The following is an 18596-nucleotide window of genomic DNA, read 5'->3' on the forward strand; positions in this document are numbered from 1 at the left end:
TGGTTACCAGTGGGGGGTAGGAGCAATATTATAGGGGTCGGGGAGTGGGAGGTATAAACTATTGGGTGTAAGATAGGCTATAAGAATGTATTTTGCAAAGCAGAGAATACAGCTAATATTTTATAATAACTGTAAATAGATTGTAACCTTCAGTAAGACAAACTTCCAATTATAAGATAAATAAGTACTAGGGGTGTAAGGTACAAGATGATAAATATAATTAACATTGCTGTATATTACATATGAAAGTTGTTAAAAGAGTAAATCCTAAGAGTTCTCATTACAAGGAAAATTTTTTCTATTACTTTTATTTTGTATCTATACAAAATGATGGTTGTTCACTAAACTTATCATGATAAACATTTCATGATGCATGTAAGTCACATCACTATGTTGTACATGTTAAACTTATACAGTGCTTTATGTCAATTATATCTCAATAAAACTGGGGAAAAAAAGACAACCAGCTTCTATATGCCAATTTAATGAAAGAACACTACACCTGCTACGGAAGTACTCATGCCCCCAGAAAATCAAACTTAAGACTCTAGACCTAACTACCAACATATAGGAAATACAAGAACCAGAGAAATATAGGTTAGCTACCACAGTGGGGATACAGTCAACAAAATTAGACTGTGGAACTATATAGAAAAATAACCAAATTTTGCTCATTAAAATTTTTTCCTAAGAAAAAATAAAAGAGTTGATGGGGAACTTACAGACCTAGAGACTTAAGAGAAACATCAACCAGCTAGTGCATGGATCTTATTTTGATCTAAATTTTAACAAGGATGCTGCAAACAAAATTATTATAAGACAATCAGGGAAATGTGAATATTTTTTAACAGTTTAAATTATTTTAACAGCTCTCTTGAGATATAATAGACATACATTAAGCTGTATGTATTTAAAGTGTACAATTTGATGTGCTGATATATATATATATATATGAAACAGTCAAGATAATGAACAGAACCCAACCATGAGCCTTTTCAGGTTCCTTTCCAATACTCCTCCCTAGGCAAATACTGATCTATTTTCTATCACCATACATTAGTTTGCATTTTCCAGCCCTTTATATAAATGTAATAAAATAGTATGTATTTTTTTTGCCCACCATCTTTCAGCATAATTATGCTGAGATTCCTCTATGTTGTTTCATGTATCCATAATTCACTTATTTTTAAGGCTGAGTAGTATCCTATAGTGTAGAAACACCACAATTTATTCATTCACCACTTGATGGACATGGTGGTCGTTTCCACTTTTGGGCTTTTAAAAACAAAATTGTTGGAGGGGGATCAAGATGGCGGAGTAGGAGGACATGGAGCTTACCTCCCCCCACAAACACATCAAAAATACATCTACATGTGGAACAAGTCTCACAGAAAACCAACGGGAAACTGGCAGAAGAACTCCTATACAACCAAAGCTTCAACAAACTTCTCCACGCAACTGGGTAGGAAGGGGGAAAAGGTGTCGAGACGGAACTGGCGCCCCTGGGAGGGATCCGTAAAGGAGAGAAGGTCCACAAGGGCACACCCTTGCCCTGGAGAAGCCCCTTACTTGCCGGGAGGTCTGCTGGGACAGATATAGGGGCTGGAAAAGCCTAAATTCTACTCCCGAGGAGGGTGGGCATGCTGGCTTGCTAATAATCAGGGCAGAGAGAGACCAGTGCTGGCGGCTGCTGCCACACCTCACTTCCCAGTTCAAGGTGCACACCAGATGGGGCCACAAATACTCACAGAGGCAAAGTGCCAAATCTTGGACCAACAGGCCCTGGGAGAGGACTCAATCTACTTGCAGGGAGACAGGCTGGAGGGCCTGGGGTGTGGATCGGACCGAACCTTGGAGCCCATTGTCAGCATGCATACTAAGTGGTGCCACAGAAACTCACAGTAGCTGGGCGCTGAGTCTCTGGTGGACGGGCCCTGGGCAGGAGTACACAGCTGTTTTTTTGTGTCTGGTAGGAGCGCTCCGGCCCCGCCCACTCTACACTGCAGCTTGGAGCTGGATCTGCAGCTGACAGGTCCTAGGAGAGGTTGGCCACAGAGGCAGCCCAGGTTTCAGGTGGCAGCATGACCACCTAGATTCCTGCAGCCACAGCACCCCGGCCCCAGCCCCAGCCCACTCCACAGCACAGCCTAGCAGTAGGTCTGGGACAAACACACGGAGAAAGAGATGTGACCATGGGCTGCTTCTGGATGGAACCATGGCCACCTGCACAGGCAGTCCATAGGGTTACTGTGACCACATGGACCTCACTTGCTTTAGCAATCACCTCCTGTGGGGCAGGGCATGCACTTGTCGATGAAAAATTAATCAGTCGATCTAAGAAAGAAATGGAAAATTTTATTCAAGCCAAATTTGAGGATTACAGTCAGGAAAGAGCACCCCAGAAAGCTCTGAGAACTGTTCCACCTGTTAGAAGTCAAGGCACAGTTATATAAATTTTTTTGAGAAAGAAGGCTACACATCAAATGACATTTTATTGGCAGTTTAAATGATCCAGTTCTAAGCATCATTGTGGTGGGTCATGTGACCCTGTACAAGATCAAGAAGGAATGTTATCTTTTAAGGAGTTGTCTTATTGATGCTGGGAGAATGTTGCTCTTTAAGGCTGAGCAGGTATTCCTGCTGATGGGGAAGGTTTTGTTGATGCATAATGCAGAAACACAAGCATCGTGGGGGAAGAGAGCAGGCCAAAGTGCAGAGAAGAATTTTTATGTTTAAATTTTTCTTGTCTTGCCATAAAATATGAATTTTATTTCACACACTCAAGGGCAATGGATCCTGATCAAACCCAACCCTCAGGGCTTCTACTCCAACAACTGGGGAGCAGACCCTGCCCCAACAGGGCTGTGACAGCCATGGAGCAAAGAGGAGGTCTCATCTGACATCCAGCACAGGCTCTGGAGACCACAACATCAATCACACCTGCTATCAAGGGATAATGGCCAGCACACTATGAGGGAAGATGTGGCTGTCATTCATACCAAACTCAGCCACTGCACCAAAAATACTGGACTCACACAGTCTACACAGGGTCACTCCCACTTAAAAATATCCCTTCATACACCACAGTAGATAACTGCTTCTCCTGAATTCATAGAGACAGAGAAAGTTTAAGTAAAATGAAAAGGCAGAGGAACTACTCCCAATTAGAAGAACAAGAGAAATCTCCTGAAAGAACAAATAATGAAACAGACCTCACCAGACTGTTAGACCACAAGTTCAAAAAGGAGATAATAAAAATGCTAAAAGAATTAAGAAAGATGATTGATAGAAATGCAGATCACTGTAACAAGGAACTGGAAACTGTAAAGACAAACCAATCAAAATTAGACAACTCAATTGGTGAAATAAAAACCAATCTAGAAGCAATAAATAGCACACTAAATAACAAAGAAGAATGAATAAGTGACCTGGAAGATAGAATAATGGAAATCACCCAATCAGAACAGCAGACAGAAATAAAAATGAAAAAAAAAAGAAAGCAACATGTGAGATATAGAGAGTGATATGAAGGATGCCAACCTAAGCATAATAGGGGTTCCAGAAGGAGAAGAGAGAGAAAAGAAGATCAAAAATGTATTTGCAGAATTTATGACTGAAAACTTCCCAAACCTAAAGAAGGAAACAGATATCCAGGTACAGAAAGAACAGAGGGTCCTATACAAGATAAACCCAAACAGATCCCCACCAAGACATATCATAATTAAAATGGTGAGAATTAAAGATAAAGATAGGATTCTAAAGGCAGTTACAAGGGAAGCCATTTACCACAAACCCACAGATAACTTAATACTCAACCGTGAAAAGCTGAAAGGCTTTCTGCTAAATTCAGGAACAAGACGAGGATGCCCATTCTCACCACTTCTGTCACAGTATTGGAAGTCCTAGCCACAGCAATCAGACAAGAAAAAGAAATAAAAGGTATCCAAATTGGAAGGAAAGAGGTAAAACTGTCACTCTTTGCAGATGACATGATACGCAATAGAGAGAACCCTAAAATCTCCATACAAAAACTATTAGTGCTAACAAATAAATTCAGCAAGGTAGAAGGATACAAGATTAACATACAGAAATCTGTTGCATTTCTTTACACTAATAATGAAATATCAGAAGAGAAAGTAAGAAAACAATCCTGTTTAAAACTGCATCAAAAAAATAAAATCCCTAGGAATAAACTTAACTAAGGAGGTGAAAGACCTATATACTAAAAACTATAAAACATTCATAAAGGAAATGGAAAGATATCCCATGCTCTTGGATTGGAAGAATTAATATTGTTAAAATGGCCATACTACCCAAAACAATCTACAGATTTAATGTGATCCCTATCAAAATACCCATGACATTTTTCACAGAACTAGAACAAATAATCATAAAATTTATATGGAAACACAAAAGACTGAGAATTGCCAAAGCAATCCTGAGGAGAAAGAACAAATCTGGAGACAACACCCTTCCAGACTTCAGACAATATTACAAAGCTACAGTATAAAAAACAGTGTGGCACTGGCACAAAAACAGACATATAGATCAATGGAAAAGAAATAAACCTACCAAATGAACCTATGGTCAATTAATCTATGACAAAGGAGGCAAGAATATACAATGAAGAAAAGACAGTCTCTTCAACAAATAGTGTTGGGAAAGCTGGACAGCTACATGTAAATCAATGAAATTAGAACACTCCCTCACACTATATACAAAAATAAACTCGAAATGGTTTAAAGACCTACATATAAGACATGATACCATAAAACACCTAGGAGAGAACATAGGCCAAACATTCTCTGACATAAATCTTAGCAATGTTTTCTTAGATTACTCTCACAAGGCAAAATGAATAAAAGCAAAAATAAACAAATTGGACCTAATCAAACTTAAAAGCTTTTGCACAGCAAAGGAAACCACAAACAAAATGAAAAAACAACCTATAGAATAGGAGAAAATATTTGCAAATAATATCCAAAATATACAAACAGCTCGTAAAGCTTAATATTGAAAAACCAAACAACCAAATCAAAACATGGGCAGAAGACCTAAATAGACACTTCTCCAAAGAAGACATACAGATGGCCAACAGGCATATGAAAAGATGCTCAACATCACTAATTATTAGAGAAATGCTTATCAAAACCACAATAAGGTATCACCTCACACCAGTAAGAATGGCTATCATCAAAAAGCCTACAACTACATGAGTAGCTGTACTCATGGCTATTATTTATTAAAGAAAAAGGGGAAAACAATTAAAATTAACAAAGGGAAAAGGTGTATGGGACAAAGTCTGGGGGAAACCAAGCAACTTTTCATGGGCACTCTTCCAGTGGAATCCATATTTGTATAGGCTTATATCTGGACTCTCTATTATGTTCCATCAGTCTATTTGTCTATCTTGACACCAATACTACAATGTCTTAATTATTGTAGTTTAATAGTAAGTACTGAAATCAGGAGCATTAGACTTTAAACTTTGATCTTCTCTTTCAAAGTTGTTTTGGTTGTTCTAAGTCCTTTGCATTTTTCTGTGAATTTTAGAATCAGCTTGTCAATTTCTACCAAAAAGGAGAAATACTGCTGGGACTTTGATTGGAATTGCATTAAATTTATAGATCAATTTGAGGAGGACTGACATCTTGAAAATATTGAGTCTTCTAAACTACAAACACAGTATCATTCTTCATTTAGAGCTTCTTTAATTTCTGTTATATTTTGTAGTATTCATTCTTCAGGCCTTGCACATTCTCATTAGATTTACCCTCAAGTCATACTTTTGTTGCTATTGTAACTAGTATTTTTACTTAATTTCAATTTCAAATGCTCATACATAGACGTGCAACTAGTTTTTTATACTATCTTGCATTCTGTACCCTTGCTAACCTCATTATCAGTTCTAGTAACTTTTTCATAGCTTTCACTGGATTTTCCAAATAGATGATCATGTTCTTTGTGAAGGAAAATTTTTACTTCTTCCTTTCTAATCTGGGTTCCTTTTATCTCTTTTCCTTACCTTACTGCAATGGCTACCACCTCTAATACATTGTTAAACAGAAATGCTGGGAGCAGACATCCTTATTTGTTCATAATTTTTCACCATTAAGTCTGAGGTTAGGTACAGGTTGTTCATGGATGACCCTTACTCACTTGAGGAAGGTCTCTTCTACTCCTAATTTGCTGAGAGTTTTATCAGGAATGGGTGGTGGATTTTGTCAAAGGATTTATCTACATCTATTGATATAATTATATGTTTTTTTTTCAGTGGGGTAATATGGTGAATTACAGTGATTGCTTTTTAAATGGTTAATTCCCTACATTCCTGAGATAAATCCCACTGGCAATGATATATTATATAGTTGGGTTCAAATTCCCGAAATTTTGTTTATAGTTTTTTTTAAATAACAATATTAACTACCATTTATTGAGCTTCTTCTATGTGACAAAACTTTAACACCCATTAATCTTTACAGCAAATGTGTTAGAAGAGTACTATTATTTGAATATTATTTTATTTTTTATTGAGACATAATTGATATATAACATTATATTAGTTTGTGTACAACATATGTGTATGTTGCAAAATGATCACCACAATAAATCTAGTTAACATCCATCATCACACATAGTTACACTTTTTTTCTTCTTTTTTTTTTTTTTTTTTGCAGTATGCAGGCCTCTCACTGTTGTGGCCTCTCCCATTGCGGAGCACAGGCTCTGGACGCGCAGGCTCAGCGGCCATGGCTCATGGGCCCAGCCGCTCCGCGGCATGTGGGATCTTCCCTGACCGGGGCACAAACCCGTGTCCCCTGCATCGGCAGGCGGACTCTCAACCACTGCGCCACCAGGGAAGCCCCACTTTTTTTCTTATAATAAGAATTTTTAAGATATTCTCTCTTAGCAACTTTAAAATATACAATAGAGTATTATTAACTATAGTCAGCATGCTGTACATTATATCCCTAGGACCTCATTTATTTTATAACTGGAAGTTTGTACTTTTTGACCCCCTTCACTCATTTCATCCACCCCACCCCCTCAACCCATTCTCTGGCAAACACCTATCTGTTCTCTGATTCTATGAGTTCAGTTTTCATTTTCTTTAGATTCCACATGTGAGATCATACAGTATTCGTCTTTCTTTGTCTGATTTATTTCACCTAGCATAATGCCTTCAAGGTCCATCCACGTTGTTGCAAATGGCAAGATTTCCTTCTTTTTATGGCTGAATAATATTCTATTGTGTGTATATATACTACATTTTCTTTATCTGCTTTTACACTGGTGGACACATAGGTTGCTTCCATGTCTTGGGTATTGTAAATAATGCTGTAATGAATATGGGGTGCAATTATACGTATCTATAAGTATCTTTTTGAGCTAGTATTTTTATTTCTTTCAGATAAATGCCCAGAAGTATGACTGCTGGATCACATTTTTAATTTTTTCAGGAAACTTCATATTGTTTTCCATAGTGACTGCACCAATTTATATACATTCCTATCAACAGTACACAAGGATTCCCTTTTCTCCACATCCTTGCAAACATTTCCTATTTCTTGTCTTTTTGATAATAGCCTTTCTAACAGGTGTGAGGCGATACCTCATTGTGGTTATGATTCACATTTCCCTGATGATCAGTGAGGTTGAGCACATTTTCATGAATCTGTTGGCCATCTGTATGTCTTCTTTGGAAAAACGTCTATTCAGGTCCTCTGCCCATCTTTAAGTTTTTTTTTTTTTTTAAACATCCTTGCTTTCCTTTTTTTTTAAAAAAAAATTTTATTTATTTATTTACTTTTGGCTGTGTTGGGTCTTTGTTTCTGTGTGTGGGCTTTCTCTAGTTGCGGCGAGCGGGGGCCACTCTTCATCGCGGTGCGTGGGCCTCTCACTGTCGCGGCCTCTCTTGTTGCGGAGCACAGGCTCCAGATGCGCAGGCTCAGTAGTTGTGGCTCATGGGCCCAGTTGCTCCGCGGCATGTGGGATCTTCCCAGACCAGGGCTCGAACCCGTGTCCCCTGCATTGGCAGGCAGATTCTCAACCACTGCGCCACCAGGGAAGCCCCATCTTTAAAATTTGATTGTTTTATGAGTTGTATGAGTTCCTTATATATTTTGGATTATAACCTCATATCCGATATATGATTTGCAAATAGTTTCTTCCAGAGGTTGCCTTTTCATTTTGTTGAAGGTTTACTTTGTTGTGCAGAAGCCTTTTAGTTTTATGTAGTCCCGCTTGTTTATTTTGCTTTTGTTACCTTTGCTTTTGTTGTTTTTAATAAATTTTAAAATATTTTATTGAAGTATAGTTAATTTACAATATTGTGTTAGATTCAGGCATACATCACAGTGATTCAGTTATACATTGAGCATAGTTCTCTGTGCTATACGGTAGGCCCTTGTTGGTTATCTACCTTATATATAGTAGTGTGTACATGTTAATACCAACCTCTCAATTTAGCCCTCCCCCGACCACCACCCCCCCCTTTCCCCTTTGGTAACCATGAATTTGTTTTATGTCTGTGAGTCTCTTTCTCTTTTGGAAATAAGTTCATTTGTGTGTGTGTATATATATATATACACTCTCTCTCTCTCTCTCTCTCTATATATATATATATATATAGAGAGAGAGAGAGAGAGAGAGAGAGAGAGAGCGAGAGAGAGAGAGAGTCCACATATAAGGCATATTATATGATATTCATCTTTGGCTTACTTCACTTAGTGTGATAATCTCTAGGTCCATCCATGTTGCTGCAAATGGCATTATTTCATTCTTTTTTATGGCTGAGTAATATACCATTGTATATATGTACCACATCTTCTTTATCCATTCATCTGTTGATGGACATTTAGGTAGATTCCATGTCTTGGCTATTGTAAATAGTGCTGCAATGAACACTGGGATGCATGTATTTTTTCAAATTATGGTTTTCTCCAGATATATGTCCAGGAGTGGGGCTGCAGGATCATATGGTAGCTTTATTTTTAGTTTTTTAAGGAACCTCCATGCTGTTCTCCATAGGAGTTGTACCAATTTACATTCCCAGCACCATTTATTGAAGAGACTCTTTTTCCTCTATTGTATAGTCTTGCCTCCTTTGTTGTAGGTTAATTGACCATAGGTGTATGGGTTTAGTTCTGTGAAAGATGCCATTGGTGATTGGATAGGGATTGCATTAAATCTGTAGATTGCATTGGGTAGTGTAGTCATTTTGACAATATTGATTCTTCCCAAGAACATGGTATATCTTTCCATCTGTTTATGTCATCTTTGATTTCTTTCATCAGCATCTTATAGTTTTTGGAGTACCGGTCTTTTGCTTCCTTTGGTAGGTTTATTCCTAGGTATTTTATTATTTTTGATGCGATGGTAAATGGGATTGTTTCCTTAATTTCTCTTTCTGGTCTTTCACTGTTGGTATATATAAATGCAACAGATTTCTGTATATTAATTTTTGTTACCTTTGCTTTTGATGTCAAATCCAAAAAATCATTGCCAAGACTGATCTCAAGAAGCTTACAACCTATGTTTTCTTCTAGAAGTTTTATAGTTTCAGGTCTTCTGTTCCAATGTTTAATTCATTTTCAGTTAGCTTTTGTGTATGGTGTAAGTTAGTGGTCCAGTTTTGTTTTTCCATGTGACTGTTCAGTTTTCCCAATACCATTTATTGAAAAGACTGTCCTTTCTCCATTGTATATTCCTGGCTCATTTGTCATAAATTAATTGACCATATATGTATGGATTTATTTCTGGAATCTTTATTTTGTTTCATTGATCTATGTGTCTGTTTTATGCCAACTCCATCCTGCTTTGATTACTATAGCTTTGCAATATAGTTTGAAATCAGGACACATGATACCTCCCACTTTGTTCTTCTTTCTCAAAATTGCTTTGGCTATTCAAGATCTTTCATGGTTCCTTCTCAAGATTGCTTTGGCTATTTGGGATCTTTTGTGGTTTCATACAATTTTAGGATTGTTTGTTCCACTCCTGTGAAAAATATCATTGGAATTCTTAGAGAGATTTCATTGAATCTGTAGATTGTTTTGGGTAGTATCAGCATTTTAGCAACATTAATTATTCCAATCCATGAGCACAGAATTTCTTTCCGTTTATGTCTTCTTTGATTTCTTTTGTCAACATCTTAGAGTTTTCAGTATACAGGTATTTTCACCTCCTTGGTTATGTTTATTCCTAGGTATTTCCTGCTTTTTCATGCAACTGTAAATGGGATTGTTTTCTTAATTTCTCTTTCTGATAGTTCATTATTAGTGTATAGAAATGTAACAGATTTCTGTATTTTGACTTTGTTTTCTGCACATTTACTGAATTTATTTATGAGTTCTAATAGCTTTTTGGTGATCTCTTTAGGGTTCTCTATAAGTAGCATCATGTCATTCACAAAGAGCAACAGTTTTACTTCTTCCTTTCCAATTTGGATGCCTTTTATCTCTTTTTCTTGCCTTTTATCTCTTTTTTCTTGTCTTATCCTAGTGCTGTGGCTAGGCTTTTTTAATACTATGTTGAATGAAAGTGTTGAGAGTGGGCATTCTTGTCTTATTCCTGATCTTAGAGGAAAAGCTTTCAGCTTTTCACTGTTGAGTATTATGTTAGTGATATACTAACATAATACTATGTTATATTTGGGTTTGTCATATATGGCCTTTATTATGTTGTTGTATGTCCCCTCTTAATCCACTTTGTTGAGAATTTTTATCATAAATGGATGTTGAATTTTATCAAAAGCTTTTTCTGCATCTATCAAGAGGATCATATGATTTTTATCCTTTGTTTTGTCGAAGTGGTGTATCATGCTGATTGATTTGTGGATATTGAACCATCCTTGCTTCCCTGGAACAAATCCCACTTGATCATGGTGTAAGCTCCTTTTAAGGTATTATTGAGTTCTGTTTGTTAATATTTTGTTGAGGATTTCTGCATCTATGTTTGTCAGGGATATTGGCCTGCAATTTTCTTTTCTTGTGGTATCCTTGTCTAGTTTTGGCTTCAGGATAATGCTGGCCTTATTAAATGAATTTGGAGGAGTTCCCTCCTCTTTTGTTTTTTCGAAGAGTTTGAGAAGGATTGGTTTTAATTCTTTAATGTTTGGTAAAATTCACCAGTGAAGCCATCTGGTCCTGGACTTTTGTTGGTTGGGAGGTTTTTGATGACTGATTCAATCTCCTTACTGTAATCAGTTTGTTCAAATTTTCTATTTCTTCATGATTCAATCTTGGTTGGTTGTACGTTGCTAGGAATGTATCCATTTCTTTTAGTTTGTCCAATTTATTGGCACATATTTGTTCATAGCAGTCTCTTATGATACTTCATATTTTGTGGTATCAGTTGCAACATCTAAAATTTCATTTCTGATTTTATTTGAGTCCTCTTTCTTTTTTTTCCTTGGTAAGTCTAGCTAAAGTTTTGTCTATTTTGTTTATCTTTCAAAGAACCAGCTCTTAGTTTCATTGAATTTCATTGATCTTTTCTATTGTTCTTTCAGTGTCTATCTCCTTTATTTCCATTCTGATCTTTGTTATTTCCTTTTTTCTATTCATTTTTGGCTTTGATTGTTCTTCCATTTCTAGTTCCTTGAGGTGTAAAGTTAGATTGCTTATTTGAGGTATTTCTTGTTTCTTAATGTAGGCATTTATCCCTATGAAATTCCCTCTTAGAACCACTTTTGCTGCATCCCATAAGTGTTGATATGTTGTATTTCCATTTTCATTTGTCTTTAAGTATTTTTTAATTTGTCTTTTGGTTTCTTCTTTGACCCAATTTTCCTTGACCAAATTTGTGAATTTTCCAATTTTCTTCTTGTAATTGACTTCTAGTCTCATACTACTGTGGTCAGAAAAGATGCTTGATATGATTTCAGTCTTCTTAAATTTATTAAGACTTGTGCTGTTGCCTAACATATAATCCATCCTGGAGAATGTTCCATGTGCACTTGAGAAGAAAGTGTATTCTGTTGCTTTTGCATGGAATTTCTATATACGTCTCTTAAGTCCATTAGTTCAAACTTGTCATTTAAGGGCAATGTTCCCTTATTGATCTTTTAGTCAGGATGATTTTTCCATTGATGAAAGAAGGGTGTTAAAGTCCCCTACTAATATTGTATTGCTGTCTCTTGGTCCCTTTAGATCTGTATTTGCTTTATATATTTAGGTGCCCCCATATTGGGTGCATATTTACAAACATTATATCCTCTTGTTGGATTGACCCCTATATCATTATATAATGATCTTGTCTCTTATTACAGTCTTTGTCTTAAAGTCTATTTTGTCTGATATAAGTATAGCTACCCCAGCTTTCGTTTGGTTTTATTTGCATGGAATACCTTTTTCATCCCTTCACTTTCAATCTGTGTGTACCCTTACATCTCTAGTGAGTCTCTTGTAGGCAGCATGTAGATGCCTATAAGAAATTTAAAATAGATGGGTCTATTTTAAAAAACCTAGTCAGCTAGTCTGTGTCTTTTGATTGGAGAATTTAGTCTATTTACATTTAAAATAATTATTGATATGTATGTACTTATTGCCATTTTGTAAATTATGTTCTGGCTATTTTATGATTCTTTTGCTCCTTTTTTCTTCTCTTGCTCTCTTCCTTTTAGATTTGATAATATTCTTCAGTAGTTCAGTAGCTTAGATTCTTTTCTCTTTATCTTCTGTGTATCTACTATAGGTTTTTGCTTTGTAGTTACCATGAGACTCACTTTAAAAAATCTTATATTTGTAATGATTTAAGTTGATAATAACTTAAACTTGAATGCATTCTAAAGCTCTCCATTTTATCCCCCCCCCACATTTTATGTTTTTGATGTTATAATTTACATCTTTTTATCTTGTGTATTCATAAAAAATTATGTAAAAATATGTATTTTTGTGTGTGTATTTATCCATTTATATAAAATTGAGCATGGAGAAAAGCAAGAAAGGATGTACATCAGATTGTTGTTAATGATAGATACTATAGAAATGGGGGTCAGAGATTGGAGAATTGAAGGTAAGGAAAAATGTAAAAGAAGAAGAGTGGGAGAGGGAAAGAAAGAGGGAAGAGAAGAAGAGAGAGAGGAGAAGGAAGGTGGGGAGGTGGGCATAGGAGGAGGGGAAAAGAACAAAGAAGGGGAGGGGAGGAGAGGGGAAGGATGGCAATGATAAAAAGAACAAACATAGTATTACTAACTCTGTCAGAACAAATCAAACTACATGTACCTATACACATGAAATTAGTCTCTTGAATACTAAGCTACTCTCTCCATGTGGTAGAAATTTATGTCATTTTCACTTTATTCCTTAGTATTTTTAATATTGCAGAACTACTATATTCATGTGTTTGTTATATTGTTCCAGTCACCTAGTACATAACAAAATGCTCCAAACTTGGTGACTTAAAACAGAACAACAACATTTATTTTGCTTAAAAATCTACCATGTAGGTAGAGCTCAGTGAGGACAGCTTGCCTCTGCTCCACTTGACATCAGCTGAGGCAGCTCAAGGGCTGGGGACTGTAATCTCTGAAGGCTTGTCCATTCACAGTCTGGCAGGTGATAAAGGCTATAGTCTGGGACTCATTCAGATGACATCTCCGCAGGGAGACCTTTGTAGTCACCCAATCTAAAGTAGCCTGCTGTTTGTCTTGACCACATTCCCTATATTATTTTCTTAACAGCACCTATCATTAGATGACGTTCTTCAGTTTAATTATTTAGGATTACTAGAATGTCAACAGGAATCTGTTCTCCCTTGTTCACTGTTGTATCCCCAGAGCATGACTCAGAGCCTGGCATGTAGTAGGCGTTGAAGTCAATATACATAAATTTATCACACTGATGTCAAATGGAACTACTTTAATCATCGAGGGTTAATTATACACTTTTGCCACATAAAGGTAAACCCGTCAGAAAGAAACAAGTGTAAAAGGTTTAATACTAATTCCATGGGAAAAAAATAGTAGAGAGGCCCCAAAACTCCCCACAATGCATAGTGCAGGCACACTGCTCTCTGGAGAAGAGAGCAGCTGCAGGCAGTGCCATACTCACCTTGCAAATGGAAGTTCAGTGTCAACAACATCTGTTACTTTGCATTTTCTGTTAATCAGAATTGCAATTGGCTGTGTAGTTTTCTTTGCATTTAAGATGTTAATTTGTTTATTAAAATTTTGAATTAATCCCTAGGTAAACCGTTTTTCACATAAAGTAACATTAAAATAAAAATAACAAATGAGCACTATGGACCTTCAAGAATGTTTTCCTCCAGCATGAATCAGTACCTAAATTTGAGAAGCAATGGAATAAGGGTTAACGTCCATAATATATATGTTTTTATTATTTATTTTTTTTAAATCAAATACAGTTGATTTACAATATCATGTTAATTTCAGGTATACAGCACAGTGATTCAGTTACACATATATACATTATATATATATGTTTTTAAAAACCTCAGAAACTGATAGGAAAAAAGCAAACAATCTAATTTTAAAGTAGACAGTGATTATGAACAGAATCCACGAAATAAGTTACATACATGCCAATGAATGAATGAAAATACAATTAACTTCATTAATAAGATGCAAATCACAACAATGTGATGCCATTCTAACTTATCAGTCTAGCAAAAATAAGAGAACTGATAGCATCAGTTTTGGCAAGGATGTAGGTAAGCAGGACCTCTTATACATTGTAAGTGCAAAGGTAAACCTTTCAGCACAGTTGGGCCATAGTTTTCAAAATTAAAATGTACATATTCTATGACCTACAAAATGCCACTTCTGAAAATCCATTTTTATCTGTCCAAAGGCAGTCATTCAATGCAGCATTATCTGCAATAGCAAAATAATAACAACAACAAAATGAAAAGGAAATAACCAGAACTCCTTTTAGGAGAACAGTTAATGGGTACTCTATTATGGCACATCCATGCAACAAAACACAGTGCAGCTGTTAGAAAAGATACCTCTGGGGCTTCCCTGGTGGGGCAGTGGTTGAGAATCTGCCTGCCAATGCAGGGGACACGGGTTCGAGCCCTGGTCTGGGAAGATCCCAAATGCTGTGGAGCAACTGGGCCTGTGAGCCACAACTACTGAGCCTGCGCGTCTGGAGCCTGTGCTCCACAACAAGAGAGGCCGCGACAGTGAGAGGCCCGCGCACCGCGATGAAGAGTGGCCCCCACTTGCCACAACTAGAGAAAGCCCTCGCACAGAAATGAAGACCCAACACAGCAAAAATAAATAAATTAATTAATAAACTCCTATCCCCAACATCTTCTATTAAAAAAAAAAAAAAGAAGATACCTCTGTATGCACAAATTGGAAAGACTTCCATATGTTTTAGTGAAATCAGTACTCTGAAGATCAGTATGTACTGTATAATCTTTCTTTAAAGCTATATGTTTATACACAAACACATACATATATATATATATATATATATATACACATATATTTGAATAAACATATAAAACAGCCTAAAGGCAACCACTAACAACAGGAGTTAACATCTGAAGGTCCGAGTGAGAACTTTCACTTTTTACTTTTTAATGCACTTTCACTGCTCTTTTACATGGATATATAATTATCCAAGGGCATAAATGGATTCTTAAAACTATTTTCAGACATGTACAAAATTTTTCATGACGCTAGGCTTTACTTATTTTTACTTTAAAAATAATAAAATTATGTAATTATATATATTACTCTTACTGAAGTTCCTACTATCAAATGGTACCCTAGCACCTAAAAGAGCCTTACAGCCTACATAGTTAAGTATCCATATTGTACATAATGCTAGAGAGAATTTATCTGCTAGAAAACTTTGTTCACCACTGCATCCCACCACCTCAAACAGTATTTAGAGCTCAAAAATTTTGAATAAATAAGTGTGTTTACAATTTCATAAACAAGTCTTAACTTTCAGGTTTTCTTTCCTTCTTTGTTAATTAAGAGTCTAGAAATTACTTCCATCCCCCAAAGCAACATCCTCTGTAGCCAAAAGTGGCTAAAATGCTGGTTTTCAAACTTACCAGAGGCTCTAGTTTTAGAGGCTGCTGTCGTTTTCTTGTCCTCTCCTGAGCTTTTGTAGTGTGCTTAAATGTCAGGAACTGTGTATCAGCTTCATTTTCTGTGGGTGTTACAAAACTCAGTCTTCCCTTTGCTTTTATACTGTTCAGTCTTGTAAGTGCAGGGTTTTCCATCAGCTCTCCAATACTTTCCAGGTCCAACTCATTGTCTGAGGCACGAAAAGCCATCTTCACTCCTGCAGAGGGGTTAGGGTCAAGAAAAGAAAAATGAAAAGTAGAGCAAAAGGATTGGGGAAGTAGGACTAAGTGGAGGGGTTTTAAGAACCACGGAGAGCTGAATTTGCTTATCCCCAAAGAAAACCTATCAAAGTTACCCCATTCTTCCCAAACTGAGGACCTAAACCAGAGGAATGAAAATTCGGAACTATGCCTGGCCTTCTAGAAGTCCCGTAGCTGGGGTGGGACCCAGGAATTTGCATTTCTAATAACTTCCTGGGTGATGCTGTTGGCTGCCTCTGATTTGGGGACCACAATGGTCCAGATTTGGAAGGATGAAGAGAAATGCCATTATACTGAGATCGTTTCTCACACTTGAGTATGCAAAATATTTCTGGGGGTGGGGGTAGTGTTCAAAATGCAGGTAATTCTAATGCAGGTAATCTGAGATATATAGCCTAGGTACTCACAGAGAAACCAAATAAAGGGAAAAAAGAGTTGAAGGCTAAAGCATAAAACAGCGCTTCTGGAGATTTTATGTGGATGAGAATCACTTGAAGAGCTTGTGAAAAGGCAGATTCTGATTCATAAGCAAGGTCCCAGAACACTAGAACTATGAGCCTTTTGTAGCGGTCTTGTACCCTCACCACCTCACACTCCAGTCCCACCAGATGGGTGGAAATACTTTCCTTAAAAACAGTATTACAACACACGAGGTCTTGAACCAGGTGTCAGCAGCCCCAGGTTTTAGTCTAGATCAGCACTGGCCAACCAAAATATAATGCAAATCTCCTATGCAATTTAAAATTTTCAAGTAACCACATTCAAAAACAAAAAAGAAATTAATTTAATAATGTTCTTTATTTAACATGTACAAAATATTATCATTTCAACATGTAATCAATATAAAACTTATTAATATGATAGTTTCTTTTTTGTTACTACGTCTTCAAAGTATTTCACCCTTAGGGCACATCTCAATTCAGACTAGCCCCCTGTGGCTAGTGGTTACCATACTGACTAGCAGAGGTCCAGACCTGACCACTCCGTGTGTGACCTTGGACAAGTCTCTTGATAGCTCTGTTCCTCGGTTTCCAGCCCTCTAAATTGCTAGGTAGGTAGTAGGTATCACTAAAATGCCTTTCCATTGGCCTTCTCTGCCTCTCTGCCTCTTTGAGCCTTTCCTTATGTGCTCCAAAAGCATGATAAGTCTCCCGCCTCGGAGTTCAGCCCCACAGCTCGATTCCTCAGGACTCACCAAGTCAGACTAGACCAGCAGCCGCCTCAGACGGTCTCCTGAGACAGAGAAAAAGCAGGTCTAGGAGTAGAAAGTTGTCTCTAAGCCGAGAATGTTTCCCGTTGCCTAGCAGCCACCAGGCCTCCACTGAGGCTCACTGCGCCTGTGCGCGACCTGTCGCCACGGCAACCCCTCAGCCAACTGCAGCTCTGGGTCCAGGACTGTGCCGGGCAGTCGAGCCAATGACTGTCTCTGGAAATTTCCTTACGTCACTGATTGCTGGAGAGCTCGCACTAGACCTGACGGCTTCTCCGTGCTGGGCAGTATTCCCGGGCTGAGCTGGAAGGCCAGGCAGCCAAAGGAGTTGGTTGCTTATGTTTGTTCCTTCGCTTATCAACCGCCCACGCTCACTGCACCTCCCTCCTCCTCCAGGAATCTTTTCTGTTGCCCCTCGAGAGGCTTGAGGCTGCCTTGGCATTCGCTTTAATCTAACTTGCTGTGGTTAGAAGAATCAAGTGCCTGCGTAGACAGTTCACGTCCGGCTCTCCGAGGGAGCGACCGTCCTGCGTCTCTGCCCCACCCACCGACCTCCTCCCGGGAGTGTCCTAAGGCGCTAGGAATGCGGGCTCTTCTTCCCCTCAAACTTCATCGTGTCCTTTTCTGCTGATGTTCTTTTCCGCCTGGAAGGTAACTTAGTGTCAGGCAAAGCACGAGCCCATATTAATTGGTCCCTGCACCGTATTCACCAAAGCAGACCCTGGATCTTGTTTGGCATTTAGACCCACCGGATTAAGTCTCCAAAGACTGCTGCTAATGCTGTATGGAAGCGACCCCACCGATGCCCCGTGCAGGTTGCTTACTGAAGTTACCTTACCCCCGTTAGTGATCAGGGGAAGCAGCCTTTTACCTGCCTCGGGGAAATGTTACACCACATGGCAGAGGCTTGGTTTTCAACCGCCCCTCCAAAATGACATAATCACCGCTGAAACTTATTATTATATTTTGTCCTTTTTGGTACCCCCCCTTAAAAAAAAACACCTTGATATTTGTTTCTTGCCTTGAAAGCAAAGTCCTGTATGAGGTGCTTTACATATCATACTCACAACCTGAA

The 18596-nt window shown here is 37.7% G+C and overlaps 1 protein-coding gene across 1 annotated transcript in view; it reads right to left on the reverse strand.

Annotated features, from left to right (window-relative positions):
- The window catches only part of DNAH6 (dynein axonemal heavy chain 6), a 291735-nt gene extending 274132 nt beyond the window's left edge, over window positions 1-17603 (reverse strand). Inside the window, exons 1-2 of the mRNA XM_029232839.1 lie at window positions 17507-17603; window positions 16036-16268 (exon numbers count right to left, since the gene is read on the reverse strand). Of these exons, the coding sequence (XP_029088672.1) occupies window positions 16036-16260 (225 nt within the window). The 5' untranslated portion in view covers window positions 16261-16268; window positions 17507-17603. The remainder of the gene's footprint in view (window positions 1-16035; window positions 16269-17506) is intronic.
- Window positions 17604-18596: the final 993 nt, after the last annotated feature.

Source organism: Monodon monoceros, unplaced genomic scaffold (assembly GCF_005190385.1).
Source record: "Monodon monoceros isolate NGI ecotype Baffin Bay Population unplaced genomic scaffold, NGI_Narwhal_1 Super_Scaffold_19, whole genome shotgun sequence".
NCBI classification, from domain to species: domain Eukaryota; kingdom Metazoa; phylum Chordata; class Mammalia; order Artiodactyla; family Monodontidae; genus Monodon; species Monodon monoceros.